Source organism: Coturnix japonica, chromosome 4 (assembly GCF_001577835.2).
Source record: "Coturnix japonica isolate 7356 chromosome 4, Coturnix japonica 2.1, whole genome shotgun sequence".
Taxonomy (NCBI): Eukaryota; Metazoa; Chordata; class Aves; order Galliformes; family Phasianidae; genus Coturnix; species Coturnix japonica.
In genome coordinates this window covers 34,038,409-34,056,662 of record NC_029519.1, presented here as the reverse complement: position 1 = coordinate 34,056,662, position 18,254 = coordinate 34,038,409, and the positions used below count along the sequence as shown (strand labels likewise).

The window sequence follows — 18,254 nt, the reverse complement described above, 5'->3', positions numbered from 1 at the left end:
GGTTATGCTGATTACACCACATTCAAGTGTTTCTGTTTCCTTAGACTTCAAACATATGGGCGCATACATAGAAACGCATGCTTAAGAATCCCTTCATCCAATCTGTGCACCTTGCTCTAACACCAGATTACAGCTGAAAAAGTAAAAATTGGAGGAAGAACATCTCAACAAACAGAAGTGTTAAGAGACTTACGACACTGGTATACAGGAGCATAAAAACAGATTCCTCTTCCAAAGGGGAAGGTCAGACAGGGTCTGCCCCGGGGAAATACATCAGTGTGACACAAACCAGCAAAGTCATCAATCACTGCTCCAGACCTTGTGAGACAAACAAGAACTTGGAATTCAGGAAGGAGACTCATCCCAACAAACTGTGTCTGTTCAAAGTGGAACAGAATCAGGTTGTGAACAGATGTAATGTTTCCGAACTCATAAAAATTACAATACTTTAATACAATCAAAACTACAAACCAAAGAAAATAACATTTGGAGTTAGTTCTGTTACAGTGAATGATGCAGATGTATTGGTTAGGAGTGGTGCAGCCAAGTGGTTACAGCAAAGAATGAAGTTTGGGTACAATCCCAGCTGAGACAACCACTACAGTGACCTCAAGAAAGCCATCTGACCTCCTTATGCCTCAAACGACCAGCTGGAAAACTGGATAAAAAACAGGACTGGTTGAAAAACAGATGTGCAGATGAATTGGGTTTTCCTGCGTAAATAAATTACAAAATACCTTATACGGAACATAAAGAGTTTGATGCAGGTGGGAATGGTTTATTTAGCACTTTATTACATGTTTGATTAAAAAATGGCACTAGGGATTGAGATTGTAAACACTGCCAATTTACTTGGAAATGCACTCACATTATCAGAATGAAATGAACTGGAAGGGAATGCAACAAGCTGAGAGTACAACACAGAAAAAATTAATTTATAGACAAAGTCCTCAGGAAGTCTCTAACTCATGCACAGAGGTATTTCACACAGGATATCTTCAACAAGTTTGGATTGCTCATCTGAGGAAACTCAGAAAGCCTTTTCATTCCTCTTTTAGAGTTTTAAACTGGAAGCATGACTTTAAAAGCAACACAAATGATGTTACATTTTTATGAAGGTCTCAACTTGTAACGTCCAATAAAAAAAATCCATAAAACAGTGGATGAAAGCATAGATAAAAAGAAAGAACTTCACATATATAGCATATTGCACACAAAAATGTTTAGACATTATTTTTCAGATTGTTATCACTTTGAATGATTTCAATGCATCTCCTCCACATAAAGCACAAATTTGAAGACACAGCACTTGAATTCCTTTAAGGTATCCAGCACTCATCCTATGTTCAGGGGAAACAAATGAACAAAAGACCTTCTGAAAACAATGAGCACACCTCATAAAGCACTGTTTTAATGAAACCTGTTGCACCGCCTGCTTTAATGTACAGAATTTGATTCCCAGATTTTGATCTTGCTGCTGAGTAACCTGTGAGGAATAATTTTTGTCCCTCAGGCCTCAAGTTGGCTCAAGTGTAAAAGATAGAATAATGACACTTCTAATTTGACCAAAAAGTACTAAGAGAAAGTTCTGGTAACCTCACGGTAAGATAAGGTAAAACAGTTCCCATCTAAAACCTGATCATATGCATAGATATCCATAATCAGATATCTATATGCATGGATAATCATTCATTTTTACCCGTAGGAACCAGTATTTAAACTGTTAGGAACAGAGTACATTAAATTTCAACTCTCCAGTGTACAGAGAACTAGACATTTGCCTATTAAACAACTACTATGCAGTAAAAGGTACAATTAGCAGCACCACCGGAGCCTTAAAGTACACAATCATTGAAGGAAAACTAACTTCCAAAAGATGCGGGATGAATGGTCACACTGCTGGCACCTGTTATTTCCCTACCTTACTTGATGCTAAAGTGAAGGATGTAGCTGAAAACCAATTGCTAATTGCACTCTGAATTGTCAGATGTCAGCAGATCAGTGTCTGGTTCAAACCTCTATGGTTTTGAAGACAGCTGAGGTCAGAAAGCAACAGCTGCAGATCAAACTTTACCTGATTCACAAATCTGTCATAATCCCCCTGCCACATTACATACTAACAATTTTTTTCAGACTTAAATACATAAAATTGCATGTTTCAATAGAGAACAGATGACTAAAAAAGGAAAAGAGCTAGCAAAGATCACACAGATGCCCTCACTTTTGAGAGCTGAAGGTGAAGCAAAATCATGGTTCGCAATCCCCACTTAAATTAACAATCAAAAGAGCAAGTTCTCCTGTATCTTCGAAGACCCTCTTCTCGATAGCTGAAGCCAGAATGTTGGCCTATCAAATCCAGGCATCTGTCAATGCACTCCCTTGGCAAAAATCCTTTTCTGAGCTGTTGATCTCAACCCACATTAGTAGTGCATTCACCCAAAAGATGAAAATTGGGTCTACTGCCATTTTCTACCAGCAGAGAAGTTTCAAGACTCTTCTGATAGAAAAAGGTCTATTCATTAAGGAAACCTGTTCTTCCACATTTCTCTCACTCCCAAATATATCCATGATTTAAGAAAGTCACACAACTTATGTGACTATATAATGACAATTATAACAATTCTATGTTGTACATTTAAAGTGCTTCTACAAAAGAAAGAACATAAAAACTATATTTTATAATCACCACAATCACACTCTATAATCATTTTAAGAATACAAGAAATTGCACTGTCCCTATGTTCCCAGTCAAATGATAGCCTTAATGATTGCTTAATCTCTAGTAAGAAACAAAAATAAAGACTAATCAATTTCCAGGAATCAATTTCTAATAGAATCACCGGAGCAATCAGAAACCACAGTAATTAACAAGAACTGCCCATCCCGTTTTGTTAGTCCAGTCAATTAATACCCAAAAGTTACTCAAACGTTCTAGTGTTGCTTTTAGAATATACACTACCATGTCATTTGTTCAACTGCAATTCTGTTAAGTCACTGAGTGTCTGTACTATTTACATTAGTCATTCAAAATTAGTGCTTTGCAAAGGTTTGCTGACAGGATACAGCAGATGAATTCAATCCCTGCTTCTCGCTTTCCTCCAATAGCAGAAAACATTGCACAGAGTTAGCCAGTATTGGCTTTGCCAGGAAGAAAGGGAAGCAGGGTAGACGGCAGAATATAACCAGATCTGTCATTCCACGCTCTAGTTATCTTAATGCAGCTTCCTTCTGAAGACCAAAGACAGAAAGGAAACATTCTCTTAACGAAAAGGCACAGCCACGTATGTGTGAAAGAACTGTATCAGCAGCTCACTTGAGATGTTATGTTTGAAGCACTGTTTTAATAAAAAAAAGTTTAGTGTCTGAAAGTAGCTTACCTCTATGACATAAAGAAGCCTCTTTTCACCCTCCCCCTCTATGCCATTCAGGCTTAGCTCAACAAGATGACTAAAGTCTTCTGTCACCACTACCTCTATCCAGGCAAAAGACAACTCTCATATACCAGAATCCATAAGCCTATATCCACCTTATAAAGATAACTATGGTTTTATCAGGGCTGTGAAGACTATCTGTCATAAAGATTAATGTCACAGTGGGATTTCCACAGAAGTTTTTATTCTGAAAAGTAGTGGGTCATCATCTACATTTGCTGGTAGGAAAAAGTCTGCAATCACGTTATTAAAAGACTGTAGGCCTTGTCAGACTTCCAGCTGTGAGCAGAGGAATTATTTTGAGATATAATTACTGAGATTGAGCTTTCTAAGAATTTCTTTGCTTAGAGTGACATTCTTCACACAAATAAAACTATATATATTAAAAAAAAAAAAGGTACTTCCAGTTGAGTCTTTGACCAGAGACTTTCATTTTTACTACATATACAGTCCTTGGGTTATAGCAAATGCATGGGCTGAATTATGTGCGAATGAGACAGACTACTTAGAGCATTTCTTATTTAAAAAGCGAAGCAAAAACAAAACAACTACAACAAAAAAACCCAACAACACAAAAACCTCCCCCTTCAGCAAACTTGCTTGCAAGTCATTTCTCTGCTTATAAAAACACATGTATGCACAACATACACTGGGGACTGTAACACTTATTTTACAGTGCTAAATGTTCTTTTCAGTTTTAATAAGGCAGCTGACACTAAACAGGAATATTTAGGGAAGCTTTTAGGTGTTTGTAGAAAGAGATCTGGTAATTTCTGCCTGTTGACAAATAATTTGTTGAATATAACAAGTTCAGAGCCAAAAAATAGGAAATTTTGTGGGCTGAATCATATTCAATGCAAGATTGTAATGCTTTTTTTTCCCCATAAAGACAAGCAAAACCAACATTTTATTACTATAAAGGCACCCGAAGTAAAACAGTAGAGGCTGTCTCAAATGTATTTATCACGTTTGATCAATTTTTAAGGGTAGAAAAGCCTCACCAAAAAATAAAAGGATTGTCTGCTCAGGATTTGCTGGAAATTTTGCGCTAAAAGGAAGCAAAGAGTTAACCATATCCAGTGCTTATCTTATTTCTTCATTGTCATCATCTGCAGGCCTTTGAAGATTTCCTTTCACACAGTTTAAATCTGAACGACTTCTTTTAGAGACTACAAAACATTTCTGATAGTAGACAGGAAAGAATTCACGTCTGCCTTTATATTTTCATCATAAAATTGCACGAATTTCAGTCATGTCTGGCAGCCAAAGAAATTAATCACAGAGTAAGCAGGTACTGCGCAACCTGGTGTTTTCCTTATCTTTGAACCTTTCCCAGATCGGACAGATGCTGCGTTCTTCACTATGCTGGAAGAGAACAGAACAGATGAGCTCCTGGAAACACAGCTTTTGCTTCCAGGCACCCAAAGCATGGCGCCATTAAAATACTGCTTGAATTCACAGATCACATATAATAAATTAAATTGGCTTTGACCATACTAAACAGTAAGAGAAAATGTTAGTTACAATGGGATTCTTGATACTATCCTTTCTGTTCCTGAAAAAATCCTGTTGTTTTTGTCCTTTGTTTTGAGATTAAACTTGTCCAAAATCACTGCTCAGTGCACGACAAGGCAAAAAGAACAATCTCAAAATGCTCAAGGCACAAAAAAGCAAGCATTCCTCTTCTTCAAAAACCTAACAACTGAAGAACTGATTTCTCTTAAAGAATTCAGCTTCTCTGAACAAAACAGTCCTCTTGAACACAATTTAGTGCAAGAAGCACCAGTAATTTCAAAGTAACACATACAACCACTGATTCCAGTAAGTATAAATACTATGCAACAATAACCAAACGTGCTTTCTTTTTGAGTTACTGGATAACAGGAAAGGCACCAAAATCTTTATAAAACTGCATTAAAGCAATCCTTTACAAATTTCTCTGCCTTCACTTTAGCTTTCTTTGCATGCCAAGATCAAGCATCAGCAACAAGCCACATTCCTAATATAAGTAAACAAACATACATAAATGAACATTTTATAATTGTGCAACAGCATTTTTAAACCTGTGAACCAAAATGGCAGCAGGGCACAGGTTTCCTCTTAAAGCCAGACATTTCCTGGAAACCAGTAGATTTTGCAAGTGCTTTTCTAACAGCTTTCTTGTTTTTGTTTTTTTAAAATCTAAATATCTAAAGGTTAAAAAGTCATACTTGGATACATTTTAGTAGTTAGCTCAAAAAAGTCTGGATTTTTACATCAATGGTACAGATGCTATGCAAAAGTGAAACAGAACAGAAAGTTCCAAGAGAAGAACAGTCTGCAAATGCAGGTGATCAAAGGGACTTTGCAACTAGGCCAATAAGAAACGGTGCTGTTAGAAATTTCGTAGCTAGCAACTAATATTCCTGAAGGCATTAGAAGTGCATCACTTTGATCTATGCTCCAGTCTGCATCACTGCAGCAGGCAGGAAACACCTATCGAGAGGTAACAATAAACTTGCATGTAGCCAAACCAGATGCCTGTGACTAAAGCCTATAAATGGACTAATTGGCACACAATTTATATCAAACCGCCTTTCAACATAAGATATGTCACCAAACAGACAAATAGAGATTGATGCAGCTGTATATAGAAAAAATTAACAGAAGATATCAGACAGAAGGACAGGGAACTCTCTAATCATGCACAATAATTCCATTTGAAAGAGTAATTCCTCAGCTACAAAACATAGGGACCACAATTAGCTGTGCATTTTTGCACATGTGATGAACAAGAGTGTGCATGTTGCATTCATAAAGATCTGCATAGACATCGAGAAGGTGGCTGATCTTTCACACTGCTGTTGCCACTACTGAAGTTCACCACCCATCCCCTCGCTGTGCTCACATCCACTGTTTCATCTCTATAAGTGTTCAGCAAGCATCAATGAATGTCAATGGATGCAATTTTTCCCACATATATGAATTCTGTCTCACACCTTTGCTCCATTCACAGTTCCACATCAGATGCCATTCTGTAAGACTGCCTCTTCTGCTACCATCTATCACACAACAGGAACATGGAACAAAACATTGGTAGGAAGGTTCAATCTCTACTGTCAGTATCACTGTCATCCACCTCTAAAGTCGAAAGCCAAGATCATAAATTGGAAGGCATTACTTTCAGAGCAACCTTCATACTTACAGAAATCAAAATATTCTTACGTTGAGAAAAGCAGCACTGAATAATATACAAACAAGTCAGGACTAATGTCTGATCTTCCATCGTAGTTTTGGAAACAAAAGGCAAAGAACAGCCACTAAACACCCAAAATACAGATTCTCACACATGCATTGGAAAAAAAACGACCTAATTTTAATAAGTTTATTCATTAATGCCACTCCATTTTACTACTTGACCATTTATCCTTGCTAAATGCAACCTCATTATGACATATGGATTGCTCATGTGAAATTCCAGCACAGACTTGATTCAAAGCAGAATGCACTCTGCCCTTGAAGTTCTGCTCATATGCAGCTCTTCAAGTCAAATCATGTAAAACCATCAGCCTTTTGATGATTTGCACCTGACTTACAAAATTTTTGAGGAATCCCTGGCTACTCAAAAACTGCTTTCCCCATGCTCTGCATTTACCACTATCTTATACTACACAGCTTCACTTCAAGTTTGCCAAAAGTACATTAACAGCAAAGACAGCATAACAAAATATAATTGATGTGCAGACAACTGTTTAATACAGTCAGATAAAATGTAGTCATCCAAATCAGTCAGCTCATGATTTCTCCAAACTAGTAAACAGCTGTGGACACAGCCTGCGTCCAATCTAATGTTGCATGCATAACAAACTATACCTTGCATCTCTAATGGTTCACTAGTAATTTTTGAAAACCCTAACTTTCAAACCATATGACTATATTTTACTGAAGAAAGGAATATGCGTAGACTGCCCAAGCCACAAATTGAAAACCAATTCAGAATCTCAACTGTAGGTGCCAAAAGTCTGCTGAATGTCACTATTTGCTGGCGTTTTTATTATTGTGAATACAAGTGCAGACCAGCTTCTTGAAAGAACGACCACGCTTCAAGTGTGACAGAAAAGGAAAAGCTCCTAAGTCCTCTTCTAACAGCACAGAAGCAGAGAAAATAACTCTTTTAACACCGTCTGGCAAAGGTATCCCACAGGAATAGTTTTCAATGTGTTTAAAAGATGGAGAATCTTAAATTCAGATGCTACATTCTGGTCTGTGGTATCACCAGCACTAAAAGAACCAGTAACTTAGTAAATCTAGTAAAACTTCAGCTACCACAGACATGAAAACTACCCTTAGTGAGACTTTTGAAGTAGAATAGTTTAATCCTTCAAGATTTTTTGTGACTTATGTCCGATTCATTCACAATAAATCCTTGTGTGCACAAGGAGACACAGAGGAAGTCAGCCAGACTTTAAGACACATTTTCAAATCTCCAAACAGCACTAAACTACTACGTGCTTAAATTAGGTATTTACTATTGTGCTTTGCTATGCACACAAGTTCCTAGACCCTTAGAAAATTAAGACTCCTCTACATACATCTGAGAGCTAATTTTTTAATAATATGACTGTTATGAGCTAAAATTAAGTGCTTACTTTGACTCACAATAAAAACAAAGAGGATAATAAATTAGGAATGAACAATATGGGAACAATGTCCATGAGGCTGCCATCAGAAAAAAACAAACAAACATGGAAGACACTGAAGAACTGCTGAATTCCTCTTCTGCATCTGGTTACACACAAGAAGAATCACAAGAAGTCTGCTCATTTCATCCAATGAAGAATTACTGAAATTTGGATGATAGTTGCAACCAAGGGAAGTGCTACTTTTAGGATCCCAAATATACATCACTCACAGAAGAAAATTATCCATCTATGAGTTACCACTTACTAGCAAAGTTTACTAGTTAAATTTTGCAAAAGAAGTCGAGCACATTAATTTTAAGGACAATTGCAAACCATCACTGCAATTCCTGGAGTGTGCTGCCACAGGATTAAGACTGAATTCATCATATCACAAATCCAGATTCTAGAAACTTTTGGCGGTGTGCTCAGAAATACAACTTACTGCCCAGCAACTGAGCAACTTAGGTTGATGGTAAGAGCTCTGACTTCCAGTATCTGTTTCCTTATGTGCAAACGATTCACTAGAAGTGAAAAAGCTGATAAAACTCTGAGGTTAATTACTCAGCTGTATTTTTTTTTTATTTTTTAACCATAATTCATATATTAGGGAATGTGTGCTACACTTGATGCATGACTTCAGACAAGATTAACTGCAAATAACTACCAGACAGCTGTATGGCCTGTTTTCCAGTATGTATGGTAAGATGAACAGTCCATAACATTACGTCTTGAATTTCAGCACTAGCATAATAGAAGATTTCCTGCTGATTTTACATCAGCTTGTGGTACAGGTGCAAAGGACTTAGGTTACTGGCAAGCATGAGGAGAATTAATCTAGAGACCAGAAGAGCAGCTTTTCATATTCCATAAACAGCTTATAAAATTAATTGCAATAGCATACATATCAAGTCCGGATGTGTAACCAGCTTTGCTATCATTGACAAATGCAATCAAAATACATAGAAAAAGTCAAATACTTTCCTCCAAAGGTAATTAATACTGACAGTTCAGATAACCAGTAACTGGGATTTAGTCCATCCAAGTTGTTTCCAGAAATTTATAGCTCTCACAAAAGAAACAAAAAAAGGTCTGTTTTAATTTAGGAATTGGAAAAAAAAAAAAAATAAAGAAAAAAAAAGGGGGGGGGGAAAAAAGCACAGAATCATAATGGTTTAGGTTGGAAGGGACCCTTCAGATCACCTAGCTTCAACCGCCTGCTGTAGGCAGAAACACCTCCCATTAGACCCAGGTTGCTCAAACCCCATCCAGCCTGGCCTTGAGTGCTTTCAGGGTGGGGGTAAATGTCAGTTTTGCAAGAAATTTCATGTTTTAGTGAACATAATTCCTCTCTTATGTACTATCACAAAGGTTATTTCCAAGAGATGAATCACTGATGTCTCTTAAAGTTAGGAACATATCTAAGGCTACATGTTAGCCCAGTGCCTCAAGCGTCACAACATCCAGCTGACTCATAGAAACAAAGATCAGAGAGTCTTTACTGATGTAAATTATTCTACAATGTCAAGCCTAAAGGAAAACATCATGCCAGGCTTTTTGCACTTTCTCAACAGAAGGACAGCCAAAATAGCCCAGATAACTATAACAGACTAAATACCTTATCTTAGCACGTCAAAACAACAGTCTGTGTACTTCAATAAACCATCTAAAAATATCTCAGTAATCTTTCTGGATGCCACAAAACACATGCTGATACAGAGGGGCATTACAGTTGTGCATACAGACCACAACAGTTGTGTGGTAAAGAATCATTTATAGAATTTTGAGAAAAAGCATTTTTCCCCCCATAGCAACAAAATATTCCTATGACTTATATCAAGCAATTCAAAGAAAACTGAAATAGCTACACACGTGCTTTTTCAAAAACAGTCAAGAGACAGCAGACAGACCAGGCTGCTACTCATCCAGCACCAAGATACACATGTTCAAAAATCAGTGTGAGAACTGGGAAGAATAGAGCTTCTGATGCTTTCACTATTTCTGGAACTTTGTACAATAGAAACCTGATGCAAAACTGTGTGAGGGGCTGTAATTTATATCACACATGAAAAGCCCTTTACACATCATCTTTAAATACCTCTCTATCTGGAAAAAGAAAATAGAAGCCATATTTGCCTAACATTCCTCTGCAGCACAGAATGACATACAAGCTAAAGTTCACCAAAAGCTATCACACAGGCAACAGAGCATTCTGTATTTAGTTTCACCTCTGCCTAAAACATTATTAGTATTCTAGTTAGGGGCTGCAAGGCTGAAAAAGGCTTCAGAGTCTGTACTCCGCTTATTTCAAATCTCACTTGCGATGGATTACAGGAATTCTGCCTCACATAGCTCACCAAACATAGCTCACGTAAGATGCCTAGTGCTGACTGCAGCTAATTGGGAAGACACAAAAAAACATCAGACATTTTTCCTAAGCAATCAGATTCACTAAGCTTACATGAATGCCAAGAGTCTGAGACCTAACGTGTGGGATAAACCTTTGAGAAACTAGATTGAAGAGACTGGATTTCTCCAAACATGTTTGTTAAGTTTGCATTTTTGTGTTCTACAAATAACCAGTCAACACTCTTGGGATAGTAAGACATTATGTTCCTCTTCCTCCATCCTTCATGATTCCTCCTTCTCTTCGGGAGAAGAACTGTCTTTGCTCCAAAGGTAGCAAAAATTGCCTGGCATAGGTATCTTATATCCTGTCCAGCCTCTAGTTAATAAGTTAACAGATGTCTGCATGCATCAAATTCTCTCCCTTCTAGTGAAGGCAGAATTTCATCATCAGATAGACAAAAAAGATTCAAATTAATTCTTAGGAAGATACTGATCTCATAAAAGGTTTGATTGTGTTCTAAAAAAGAAAATCCAAAACTACTATTACAGGACAGACAAGACTGAGTTACAAAGTATTTCAGTTGCAACATAATTTCCCATAACTCCTCCTTGAGTTCTACAGAAACTTGTACTCCAGGTGTGCATTCATCTGATAAACAATGTTTGTCCGCTGTGTTTTAACAGAATTCAATTTACGTAAACCTGCAAAAGTTTAAAGAAAAAAAAAAAATCAAGAGGCTAGGGCTATGCTACAGATATTTCAAACTTTGAGAAGTGGCTTTGAGTTTAACTTGACACCTTACCTGACTGGTTTTCCCTCTCGTAGCAAATCTTCCAGACTATTTTCACAGTGTTCAGCAGCCACAACCAGTCTCTCTAACAGGAAAAAGAAGTACATAGTTCAGACTTCTCAGTACCCACTTGGCAGACATTACAGTATTTTGACATACACATAAAATTACACGCATTGTTATGTACTACTTGCATACATCATAATCATTTTCATTTATGAAATACATCAGACAACCTGACTAAAACAGATCTTTCTTGCTGTCTCATTTCTTTTTTCCTTTTTTCATTTCTGGCAACCCATCTATTCAGCAATGAATTTTGAACCCTTCAGCCAATGGCAGTCATTTGACTGAACAGAGATCTCAAAGAAGATTAGCATTTACACGTTTGCAGAAATCTCCAGTCGGGTTGATAATAGAGAGATCTAAACTAACATCATCTTTGAGGAAAAGGTGAGGAAAAGGATTCAGAAATGGTATGGGAATCTCGGATCTGATTGACCAGCAACCACACTGCCAGCTATAGTTCTTCTTGCCTAGGAAAATAGCACATATTCTGGATATTGATGGGCTGGCTCTACTTAGAGAGGAAAAGAAGTAATAGCTACACCGAAGCAAGCAAATATAAAAGAAAGACGATGGTACAAGACAGTGCACAGGGGAGGAAGTTTTCGCTTCTGCTACTCACAGAAAAGCTTGCAGTGAACTTTCAAATTCAAAACCAAATCAAAGTAACTATCCCAAATATAGCAGTCATACAAGATTTATGATAATTAAGATGTAAAATACTTCAAGGCACACAAATCATAATTGATATTCTGAAGAAAAATAACATCAAATCACTACACAAAGGATTAACAAGAGAAGAATTCTGTCAGTATCAGAAGAATAAAATTTCCTATCAGTGTTAGTACGTTTGCAAGAAAAGCCATATTTCTGAAATCAATTACTTGTTATTCTAATCACTATGATGACTTCACAGTTAAATGTTTATCTGCTTTTCTGCAAACTGCTTTAATTACCAAGTATTTTCCTTTGTACTTACATGTACTCAAACCTTCACGTTGCAGTCTTCACTGTCAAACAGGCCTTGTTTGCCTATTTATCTCTTGTATCTAATGGTTATGGTGGCTAATGTATCTTAATCTCTCACCTTGAACACTACACTAAATAAATCCCATTTTCTGCTTCATGAGGAACTAGCAAAATTGAAATGAAAATAGATCTCCTGGCTACAGAAATCTAAAGTTATGAGATCGAGAGCAAATGAAAACACACTAAAAAAATGCTTCTGCAAACTCACTTCTTCACAGCCCCTCGGAACACTTCACAACATGGTTAGTTAGCATTATCACAATTTTCTAAAAGTCTGAAACATCTATCATTCCGCATTCTAAAGGAAAACACATTATCTGTTCTACTTTACGAGACAGTGTAACTGATCAAACAAATTCACAGAATGCACTTTTATACTGGACCACTGTTGGTTTAACAGCTGATGCTGGCAACCATATAAATTCTGTTACAGGTGTTGCAGACTTTTTTGTGCTGCTGTCCCACTGAGCTTGCAACAGAATGAGATCATGTGGAACAGGAAAAACAACTGAAGCCTTATTTGAGCTAAAAATACATGTGACAACAGTTATTAAATTAAAAATAAACAAAACAAAACAATCATCTGTGCTAGAATAAAGTAATTGTTCGTGGGAGAGATCTTAAAACAGCTAGAAATCAAAAGGGAAAAAAAAAAGGAAGATGAGACGCTGAGGAAAAGGAAGCTGAGACTGAGACACTAGAGCAGCTGCAAATGTATAAGAGATTTAACCATCATATGCAACTGATCACACGACCACAGCATAGAAGCTTGACATAAGAAAAATAAAAAAATAGATGTATTTCAAAGTCATGGTGCAACAACTGAGTACCAGAATTTTTAGCTTTTATCAGTTAGCTTTATCAGGATGCATAACGAAAGAAAACACAACTAGCCTCTGCCTTGACACTGCAAAGAAGAAACAAAGGCACCAATATCAGCAGTTACAGAACACGCTGCAGTTATTTTGAGTCTGCAAACCAGCAACGTTCTTTAATAGGTGCTATAAAGGCAATATTCTGTTCAGTCACCTTCAGATTTTTTTTCACAAGACTATAATGATAAGAAAACATTAAATATCCTTATTAAACAGACACTCACCATGTTTACCTCTGGTAATATCAACATACTGGCAAAGCCTAGGATGGGTGATTGTTTTAAGGATCTGAAACCTCCCTAAGATTTTGATGGAGTTGGGTGTCAGAGGAAGGCCATTACTTCCACAAACATCATGTGGAAGAGCTGAGGCAAAGAAGGTGGAAGCACCCATCTCACTATCTCTTAAAGGAAACATCTTCTCTTAAGCTCTTCCAAGCAGGTCGCGTTCCTTAAAAAGAAAACATAAATAAAAAGTTTACACACAAACAATACACATTCTTGTACCTCATCTTATGAGTTGCTTATTAAATAATGCACTTAATTTTTATTCTTCCTCATTAAGGGGAAATTGGATGTTTTTTACATAATTAACATTAATAATACAGCGCTGCTGCATCATAAACATTACATTTAAACATGAAAATAGAGCGACAGTTTTAAAGACTTCACAATCAAAACCAGCTTTAGCGACAGACTAATGCATCAACACAGATAACTTTCCGAGGAATACTGCAATATAGAAGGTTCACTATTTAAAACCAGTAACCATACTAAAGAGAAAACACTCTTCTAAAGTACCCCCTTGTACCAGCAAGCCGCAAGTTTAGATTGCCACTTCTTTCATGATAATCCAGTATCTACATACTATAGAATTTCTAATATTCTAAGCTACAAAATATCTTCTCTCCTACCCATATTTCTTTCCTACTTGTAGTTACTATTACTACTAGCTCCCACACTGACTAACAAATTAAGGAAGCAATCTACAGAATATGTTCATGTGGGACAAGTACATCCACAATCAGAAAGAAAAAAGCTAAGTTCACATGCTTTTCAGTGAGCTCTGGCCTGCAAGCTGTGACAGAGAAGCATTCCCACATAACATGAAATGAGACCAAAGAACAGAAAAAGCTTCATCAACAAGCCTATGCAGAAGACTACCATTCAGCTCATTCAACTCCAGAGGCCACAGTGCATGTAATCAACAGCAAGAGCCCACCATCTAATGTGGGAAGCACATCCAACTCTCTCATCAGTTAGAGAAAGGTAATTACAAGCTCCAAAGTGTAGAAACAGGTATAGAGTTGCACCAGGAAAACTGGAGAAGCAGGATTTGAAGTCCATAAATAGGATTTGAAGTCCATAAAAGAAAATAACAGGAAAGGCTTATACTATGAAACCAACATAATTCTTTCAAAGCAGACGTTATAAATCTTTTATCATCATTAGGGCTCCGAGAAATAATAAGGTTGAAAATTTAGACCAATCAGTAATGTAGCTAAATACTGCTGTTCTATCAGCCTTTTGGTCAACATCACAACTTTATTCGCTCCACAAAATTCCCAGTAAAACTCATTCTCTTTTAAGAATCTTAGCTGAGATACTGTTCCCATCATGGGCTGCACAGAGATCCTTATACATCAGATATATTTACTGAGTCCACACAACTGGAAATTACAGAGCACGCCTTCTGCTTTTAATTATACAGTCTGATTTAAGACACAAAGCAAATATAAGACAGCTTTCATTTGTGTGCATGTGGCATTTCTCCTTAAGAAACAAAGATGTAAGAAACGGCTCTTTAACTTCTAACAGATACTTACATAGACAATATGAATGACTGCATGAAGGCCTCAAACTTCAAACAACAACAAAATACAAAGATGGCACAGATTTTGTTTAGTAGTATTTTTGTGGTAAATAAAAAAATCTTTGTGATATCAAAAATTCAATAACGTTTTAAAGAGATAAAGCTTTTCTTGTGTTCTAGATGCACTTTGCATACAAAGATGAATTAGATCACTTGCAGTGTTTTCAAACAGACAACTGCACATCTATTGCTCACTCTATTTAGGTGGGAACCACAGAGAACATAAGAAATGAGAAAAGCAGACATTATAATGCTACATATAATGCTACAATAGCTACTGATTGCTACTAAGAGGAACCAACGATTTTAGAGGGATACATTAAAACAAGTCCTCTCATTACAGAGTTAATTCTGTTGACTCTTCAGAATGAATGCAAGAAACAATGTCTGATGTTGGAAAAGAGCTAGTTCTGTCAACATGTAACTTTGCAATTTAGGTCTGATATCTGTCTTTAACTCTCCATTTCTGTAGACTCCAATGACTGACTAACTAAGCCAAATAACCCCAAAACTAAAAACTCAGTTCATTCACCAGCTTTAAAAATGGCCACCAGTTACAGCTCAAATTAGAAGTTCTTTTCAACTAAATTATTCTAATCAATTAACAGACCCTTCTAAACTCAAACATAAATGTTACACACTTGAATTTTATAATAAATTTTCTGGTAAAACTACAAAAATACAGAGCCCTACACATTCTCCTCACGCTCAGGGTATAACGGTTCAGACATTCATCTCTCATACATAGTAAAGACAAGCACTGCATTAATTTTATACGTTGTAAGAGTGAATTATATCCTGCAGAGCCTTCTTGTTACTGTGAAGTAACAGGAGAAAAGGAAAAAGAAATGTTTATTATTTTAAATTGCCAATAGGAACAGTTAAGGCAAATTCAATTCTAGGACTGAATCCTGGAAATTCAATTCTGATAATCCAAAACAGGGAGGATGGAGGAGGAAGTGATGACTTGCCTTATTAGAGTCATCTAGAATTACAGAGTCCTTTCCAAAGCACCATTTATTGAGTAGATGGGAGACAGTCTGCCGCATCTGCGAAAGAGGTCTGGCATAAAGATTAGAAGCGCAGAAGTGGCCTGTTTTGCATCATACCTCTGCATGACCCTCCTCAGCTCGCTCCTCACATCCAAATCTCCCTTAGAAAGCTTTAAGATACACAGAAACACTAACCAACATTCCCAGCAAAGCCCGCCGCAAATGGATCTTTGCAAGTATCTAGTTCACATGCAGATTAGAACTACTTCACTAATCATTTGTTCATTAAATGAACAAAAATATTAACTCATACACTTTATTTTTTTTGTGGGGTGGGGGACTGCAGGTTAAATTTAGTTCACTGCAATACTTTTCTTCCATTTGCATAACAAGCATCTACTGCACAGACGTTTTACAAGACTGCCCATGATTCTAAACGTAAGCAATACTGCATTTTATTGAACATATTCTCCATTGATATAACAACATGATTTTGTTTACAAAATTCCTTAACTACTCTGGCATTTGTAAAAGAGATATTCTACCTACAAATAAGAAACAACAGAATTCAAGGGCAAAATGCTACTGAACACAGCGTACTTAAACTTTTTCTGTCCCCTAAACATGATCTTTGTGCCAACTAATGAAGTCTGTACATAAAAGGTAGTTATAGAATTACAGAATCATTAAGGTTGGAAAGGATTACTAAGATCACCTATTGCAACCATCAACTCATCACCACCATGCCCACTAAACCATGACATTTCCAAGAGCAAAAACCTAAGCGTGGGCATGATTAGCCTCAAAACTTTGATTCCATTTCCACCTACAGCAATTCAGCAAACCTATTTATATAATTAAATAGTCAGGAACTTCATTATTATACTGCTACTCAAATTGAGCACAACAGCAAATGCAAATAATAAAGTGTTTTGGCAAGGCTCCAACCTTACCTGCAACAAATGTGCATATTGTGAGGGAAAAAATTAAGTAGCATGGCGATTTTGACACAAGCGACTGATGGATATTTGGAGAGTTGATTCATGAAAAATACAAATAGTAATTTATTTCCCAATCAATGATATTCAAGCATCACCTCACTAAAATGAGACATCAGTAAACATTAAAAAAATGCTCCAACTCAGCTATATTTGAGGAATTTGTTTCTTCTAATCCTGACACGTTCACCTGTTTACCAGTGTAATTCAGTTCATCATCCGTCTCTTCACGAAGACGGGGCTTGCTACGGTTTCATTTACTCACTATAATAGAATCATTGAAATCAGAGAAGACCTCTAGGATGTCCAGCCATTCAGTGAACACCAATTTTGCCCACAAAACCACTTCTCTAAGTACCAACACCTCTCAGGTCAGCTACTCCATCACTCCTGTGAGCAGCCTGCTCAAATGCCTGACCGCTCTTTCTGTGTTTTTCCTAATAGTCAACGTGAACCTCACCTGGTGCAACTTGAGGCCATTCCCTCTCTTTTTTATCACTAGTTACACAGAAGAGGCAAACACCTACCTCACCACAACCTCCTCCTTCAGGGGGCTGTGGAGAGCAATGAGGTCTCCCCTGAGCCTTCCCTTCCCCAAGCTAAACAATCCCAGCTCCCTCAGCCACTCCGTGTAAGACTTGCAGGGATTCCATACAACTTTATTCTGGGCATCCTTCAGTTCTTCGATGTCTTTCTTGTGCTGAGGGGAAACACTGAGGTGCATACACTTGCGTTCAGGAATTAACCGGATAAAAGCGATATCGATTTCAATAAGCTTGCTAAAGGAAGACTAGAAATGTCGGTAACACCAGGCACGACTCAGGCCCCACCGGACCCTACAGACGATACCCTGCCAGCAGTGCAGCCCCGAGGGGATGCACACGATCAGCCCCAGCACCCCCTGGATCGGGCGGCTCCTCACAGACCTGGCGGGCACCTGAGGGCCCTCTCTCAGCTCCTCCCGTCACCAGCAGCCGCTGAGGGACGTCGCCCAGCTCCAAGCCCTGAGCCGTTCCCTTAGCAGAGGCAGAGCCTTGTGGGCAGGGCCGGGACTGGGGCACACCGAGCTCAGGTATCTCAGCGGGCGGCGCCTTCCGTGACGCAATTCTCGCCCGCCGGCTTCGAAGGCCCCCGCCTAGAGGTTCCCTATGAAATGCCTGAGTTTTCCTTTTATTTAGGCCTTTAAAAATTAA

At 37.6% G+C, this 18,254-nt stretch overlaps 1 protein-coding gene across 2 annotated transcripts in view; it reads right to left on the bottom strand.

Annotated features, from left to right (window-relative positions):
* Positions 1–18,174, bottom strand: part of TBCK (TBC1 domain containing kinase) — an 87,059-nt gene extending 68,885 nt beyond the window's left edge. The window contains exons 1-3 of one of the 2 annotated variants that reach the window (XM_032444171.1): positions 17,988–18,174; positions 13,424–13,649; positions 11,242–11,314 (exon numbers count right to left, since the gene is read on the bottom strand). In XM_032444171.1, coding sequence (XP_032300062.1) covers positions 11,242–11,314; positions 13,424–13,616 — 266 coding nt within the window. In that variant the 5' untranslated portion in view covers positions 13,617–13,649; positions 17,988–18,174. The remainder of the gene's footprint in view (positions 1–11,241; positions 11,315–13,423; positions 13,650–17,987) is intronic. The other variant, XM_015861429.2, reaches the window with a different exon arrangement.
* Positions 18,175–18,254: the final 80 nt, after the last annotated feature.